This window comes from Petaurus breviceps, unplaced genomic scaffold (assembly GCF_028583685.1).
Source record: "Petaurus breviceps papuanus isolate PSGF00001 unplaced genomic scaffold, PetGlider_PUasm1.0 178, whole genome shotgun sequence".
Taxonomy (NCBI): Eukaryota; Metazoa; Chordata; class Mammalia; order Diprotodontia; family Petauridae; genus Petaurus; species Petaurus breviceps.
The window spans coordinates 15,088,634-15,095,461 of NW_027185777.1; the positions used below are offsets into that span (position 1 = coordinate 15,088,634).

Consider the following 6,828-nt stretch of genomic DNA (forward strand, 5'->3'; position numbering starts at 1 on the left):
TAGAAAAGATGCTAATTATAGCTTTAATGGGGGTATGGGTTTGGTGTATATCATCATATTAATGGCTGTAAATACCATTATCAGTGTGGCCTCAAAAAATTCAGTGACGAAGTGAACAAGAACAGACCACAGGAGCAATTTAAAAGGAACAATTCCCTCCCCCAGCTGTAAAGCTAATGAATTGGCAGGTGAGTTAATACCCCAAAAGTAGCAGGGATCTTGCGTAAAGTTGGGCAGTTCCTCCTGTATCCATAGGGACCATTGTATCCAAGGACTGGTTTGAGAGAAGAAAATAGGAAGTCATGTCCTTGTATCTCTTCTATAGAATGACCTAGGAACAATCCACAAGGAAAGATAAGATTGAGTCTGCTTTAAATCCATCCATTCTTAGCAAACATTCATTACATATTATGGGAAAGAGACTTTGCTAGGCACTGGAGTAAATAGATAAATAATAACAAACAGTGAGCCAATAAGACATATAATAAGAGACTGACTTCAGAATCAGAGGACCTGAGTTCCAATTTTGGTTTTGTCACTGACTATTTGTGTGACCTTGGGCAAGTACCTTTATTAGTTCAAGTCAATTTCCTTATGTATAAAATGAGTGAGATTAGATGGCCTACAAAATCTCTTTCAGTTCTAAATTTATGAGCCTGGATAATAAATGAAAATGCTAAGAAACTAGATTCGTGTTTAAGATGAACAGAAGGAGAGGGATAGGCTGGAGCTGAGGATATGAAGAGGCCACTGGAAGAACTAGGGTAGAACCAGGGAGGATTTTGATTTATGGTGGTGGCAAAAAGAAAAAGAAAAGAAAAGTCAGATTACTTTCACTGTAAAGGAAAACAACTTTGAAAATCTGAAGAATATATAATTGGGGGGGGAATATTTTATTAAAAAAATTCTAAAGAACTGTGATCAACACAATGACCAATCAGGACTTCAGAATATGAAAGACAAATCATAATTTCTACTTCTTGGCAGAGAGATGAAGTAGAGGTGTGAAATTAGACATGCCTTTATAGACAAAGCCAATGGTGAATTTGTTTTGCTTGAGTACCATTATTTGTTACAAGGGTCAGCTTTTGGGGGATGGTTAAAGCCAAGAGAAGGAAAAGTGAGGAGGTTAATTAAATAATACAAAAAAAATCACAATAGGGGTGGCTAGGTTGCGCAGTGAATAGCACCAGCCCTGAAGTCAGGAGGACCTGAGTCCAAATCCAGCCTGAGACACTTAACACCAAAACTAGCCATGTGACCTTGGGCAAGTCACTTAACCCCAACTGCCCTCCAAAAAGCCAAAAAAAATCACAATAACAACAAGCACATATTAAGCACCTACTATTTGGAAGACATTTTGCTAAGCACTGGGGATACAAAGAAAGATTTAAAACAGTCCCTGTTCTTGAGGAGCTCACAGTCTAATGGGAGAGACCATATGAAAATAACTATGTACAAAACCAGGATAAATCAATAGATAATCAATGCAGAGATCAAATGCAGCAATCAAATGCAGAGATAATCAATAGAAGGAAGACACTACTAGCATTAAGGGTGATCAAGAAAGACTTCTTATAGAACTTGGGATTTTAGCTGGGACATGAAGAAAACCAGGGAACCAGGAGACAGATTTGAGGAGGGAGAGAATTTCAGGAATGCGAGACAGTCAATGAAAATGCACGGGGCAAGGAGATGGAGAACAGTTTGAAGACCAGTATCACTAGATTGCAGAGTGGAGAGGGTAATAAGATGCAAGAAGGGAAGAAGGCAGGTTATTAATGGTTTCCAAAGTCAAACAGAGGATGATTTTATATTTGATACTGGGGGTAACAGGAAGCCCCTGAAGGGGTGGGATGGCAGACCTGTGCTGTAGGAAGATCAGTGTGACAGCTGATTAGAGAATGGTCCTAGAGTGGAGGGAGACAAGGTAAAGACAGAAAGGAAAGGAAGAAAAGCGTCAATGAAACATGTTTAAAATAACAAAAGAGACCAGTATTAAGGAAACAAAATCATCAGACCTCAAATTGTATTATAAAGCAGCAGTCATAGAAGCTGTCTGAAAACAGAAAAGTAGATTACTGAAATAGACCAGATAAGAAAGAATCAGAAATAAGTGAATTCAAAACCCAAAGTTTTTCAATGAACACAAAAACTTAAATTACCTTGGAAAGAATTCTCTATAAGAATTTCTGGGAAAACTGGAGTGTAGTCTGGCAAAATCAGGCTAAGATGAACATTCCACACCATATTCCATAACAAATTCAAAATGAATATATGGTATGAATATTAAAATTCAAACCAAGAAGAACAGCAAATCATTTGCCTTTCATAGCTATGGGAAAGGGGTGAATTCATAACCAAACAAGATAAAATAGATTATTATTATATAAAATTGAAAAGCTGTGTGAAAAAAATTAATATAGCTAAAATAAAAAAGGGAAGCAATCAACTGGGAAAAAATCTTTGTATCAAATGGCTCTGATAATGATCTGATATCCCAAATATGTATATGTGTGTGTATCCAAAAGTCATTTCTTGATAGATAAGTGGTAAGCAGATAAAAGCAAATAGTTCTCAAAAGAACTGCAAACTATTAATGGCTATATGAAAGAATGTTTCAAATTTCTAACGATATAACAGAAATACAAATCAACATAACCCTTAACCCATCAAACTGGCAAAAATGTCAAAAAATGGAATAATCACTGGTGGAGGGGTTGTGGAAAGATGGGCAAACTAAAGCTTTAATGGCATAGCACTGAATTGATAACAACTACTCTGGCAAAACAATTTGAAATTTTTCAAAACTAAGTGGCTAATATGTCTATATCCTTTGACCTACAGGTTCCATTGCTAGGCATGTACCATTCTCCCCCACCCCACCCCCAACTCAAAACAAAAAGAAAGGGACCATATATACCAAAATATTTATAGCAGCACTTTTCATGATGGCAAAGAACTGGAAACAAAGATGCCCATTGATTGGGGAATTGCAAAAGAAATTGTGGTACTTAAATGTAAAGGAATATTATTTTGCTGAAAGAAATCATCAATATTATAGATATGGAAAATCATGGAAATAGTTATTATGAGCCAATTGGTTTTCATATATTCAAACCCATCATCATATACACCTGTACCAAGGTGAGTTAAGCAATAAAAACAGCTGACACTGATTGGTATAAAGTCTGCAAAATATTTTGTAAGCACATTAGCTCATTTGAGCCCCATAATAATCTTGTGAGGTGGATGCTATTATTACCAACAAGTACTATATAGGTAATATATATGGAATTAAATATATATGAAGACCAATATATGAAATGATGATAACAATGTAATTGAAAATAACAACAATAGCAAAATAATCAAAACTGAATTTTGTGAAATTATTATGACCAAGTCTGGTCCCAAGGAAGAGATAATGAAAGGACACCTCCTCCCACTCCTTTAAAAAGTTGAGGATCCTAGCAATGTGGAACCATTGCATATGATGTCAGGCTTTTTAATTGTGTGATTTGTTTTATTGAACTGTTTTCTTTTATATTCTTTGTTATAAAAGGTAGATATCTGAGCAAGGTAGACGAAAAGACACAGGGGAAAACAAGTGATATAAAACAAAAGATATCAATAAAAATATTTTTAAATAAAGAGTAAAAAGTAATTTGGAAGGGGGAAAAGATAAGCAAGGTAGCTCTGGAGCTATTATTTAAAATACATACATATATACATACAAATATACATACATACAGATACATATATTAGCTTACTTTTTTTTTGGAGGGGGGGAGGTAGGGCAATTGGGGTTAAGTGACTTGCCCAAGGTTACAGGGCTAGTTTTTTATGTTAAGTGTCTGAGGCCTGATTTGAACTCAGGTCCTCATGACTCCAGGGCTGGTGGTCTATTCACTGAGCCACCTAGCCACTCCTACATATGTTAGTTTAAACAAGCCGATAAAATAGTTTCATTAGTTTATATATCTTTTTCTGTTTTTCTTTGTATATGGAAATACTTGTGTTTGTTTATTTTTCACCACTCTTATAATAATAAAAAAGAATATTCAAGAAACACAATCATATTGGGCGATGGCTTGGATTTGGAATATGAGGGAGAATATACACAAGATTAGTGGAAATATCATTAATAAAAACAAAGGCAGAGTTTGGGGGTGCAGGAGGGGGAGAGGTTATGAACTCAGTTTTAGACTACTCTTTCCCAGAAATTTAGAAAAGGAATGGCCAACCACAAGCATGAAAGTCAGCAGCAATAACATCCAACATGGTGCACAGAGTGTTTTGACTGAAGAGCAAGCCATACAATGAATAATGATCCACAGGATGGCATACAATTTTTGCTACCGTATCATCAACTTTCTCATGGAGAACTAAGAGGAGTCTTTTTGGTAAAAGGGAAGATGATTTCTTCAGCATGAGAACTGTCAACTGATAATCCATCAGTGATTGGTCCACAGGGAGATGTTTTAATCCTGCCTAAATTCCCTGATATCACTTCTCTACCCAAGTCACAGAACAAAGAGTAATCAGATGTCTCAGAGTTCAGTTATAAGACCCTTCGAGAGGAGCCCTGATTGAGAAGGCATTCTTGGCTATGGGTATTTGAGTGTCGGTTTTCATTTCTTCATTCAGCGGAGTAGTAGAAAAAGTACTGGACCTAGAATTAGGAGTGTCTGGGTTCAACAGTATCTCTGACCCCTGACAGGTACTCCTACAGCTGTCAGCCAAAGCTGAGCCACTCGACCTGTCTTCTGCACCTCAGTCATTTCCTCACCTGCAAAATGGTGGCAATAACAGTATCCACCTCACAGGATTATCGTGGGGCTCAAATGAGCTAACATACTTAAAAACACTTTGTGAAAACCAATATCAGCTGTTATTATTGCTTGTCTCTTCTTGGTACTTGGTGCAGGTATACATAAGGATAGGTTTGGTTATGTAAAGAAAGCAGCCTGGAGGAGTGAAAAGTGAATTGTCTCCAGAAGCACAAGACCTGGGTTCAAATCCCATCTCTGATGGTTGACTTACTACTTGTGTGACATTGAACAAGTAGGGGCTTTGGTTTCTTCATCTGTAAAATGAGAGGGTTGCACAATAGCCCTTGAGACCCCTCTTCCAGTTCTAAATCTATGATCCAATGATCTAGGCACCCCAGAGAGAAGATTCTATGTCATTCGAAATAGCACAGTGCTAATGTTAATTGCCCCCCCATTCGCTACATTATTTAGTGTCATAAATAAAAGAATAACTAAAGTTATATTTGGGCACTGATTAGGTACTGATGGGGAGGGATAATAGAACAGAGGGTGGAGAGAATATTCCTAAGTAATCGGTACATATGACTGATTAGGAAATCTGTTTACGGACTTATTTCTTCCTAGCATTTGGCCCTTGAAATAATTTTCTATGTGAATGTTAAAAGCCAGATAAAAAAAATAAATAAGACGACCGTATTACTTTTCTTTGTGCTTCAATCAGCAGCATGTCAGTTTCTGAATAAACTGTAATTCCTTTGCTACGCCTGTAGACAAGGAAATTTGCAGCACAATTTTTAAAATTCCCTGTTAGGGGTCTTAAGAACAATTAGCAATTAAAATAATCCATTTTCCTACATTTCTGCTTCACAAACACAGTTGGCAGGATTGATTTGACAGTCACATGGACCACCCCAGTGAGTTCCATTAGCTTTTGGATCTATCTACAATGCATTGCCTTGCCCCTGTGTGGAGATACCCTGGACTGCTACACCAGTATAGTCCATGGAGAAAGGGCTGCTAGGCAGGAAAGGCTCTGAGGATAATCCCAGAAATGGATGGAGTCAGGAGCCCATTGGCCAACCTGTCTTCACTGGGAGAAGATCGTTACCAGAATGCCAGAAAAGGACCCTAAGTCTCCTACCACCCTTTGCACTTATACAGTGACCATGGAAGGGTGACAGGAAGGAAATCAGAGAGTGCTAAGGATAACATTTTTAGATCATTTATAAATATTAGTGTAACTGTATATTCTATAAGTATGAGATCAATTAATCAGTGTGGCATCATGGAAAGAAATGGTTCCATTAATAGCTAGCATTCATATGGCACTTTCAGGTTTGCAAAGTGTTTTCCTTATGTTGTTTTGTTTGATCCTCAAAGTCACCCCCTTTAAAGTAGGTGTTAGTATCATCCCCATTTTACAGATGAGGAAACTGAGGATGAGAGAGGTTATGTGGACTTGCCCAGGGTCACATACAGCTTCAGCAAGTATCAGAGGCAGGATTTGACCCCAAGCTCAGCACTCTATCCCCTTCAACTGCCTCATGCAACGATAGAAAGAAAAAGCATTATTTCATGGGATGCTACATCATTTCCTCTTACAATGCTCATAATAAACATAAGCCAAAAAAAAAGAGAGAGACCAGCAAGAACACTGTAACAGATGTATCCGTTTCTATTGTACGGGATAGAAGAGGCAGAAAGATTCTATGGACTTGAGAGCCCCCAAACCAAGTCAACGGCTACTTTGATAATTGGTGACTTCTTTGCGAAGGCAGTCACAGACAAAGATGGCAAAAGGTATATTTGGAAATACAGTTGAGAAATAAAAGACCAAAAGCACATAGCACACAGACAATTCAGAAGTCTCAGACCCACATACCACAAATATTTTCTCCCAGAAGAGAATCAATGCCCAGGTGAATGATTGCTAAGTTATCCACAAGTAATAACAGCAGCAGCAACAACCAATAACAGTTGACCTGCAAGAAGACTCTCCCATCATCTTGGCTGCTACTCTCAGATTATCTCCCATTTACTCTCTGGGTATCTT

General features: G+C 37.6%; 1 protein-coding gene across 1 annotated transcript in view; it reads right to left on the minus strand.

Annotated features, from left to right (window-relative positions):
- LOC138159771 (sperm microtubule associated protein 1-like) overlaps positions 1 to 6,828 on the minus strand; it is a 13,977-nt gene continuing 7,149 nt past the window's right edge. Inside the window, exon 3 of the mRNA XM_069086097.1 lies at positions 1 to 331. Coding sequence (XP_068942198.1) covers positions 174 to 331 — 158 coding nt within the window. The 3' untranslated portion in view covers positions 1 to 173. The remainder of the gene's footprint in view (positions 332 to 6,828) is intronic.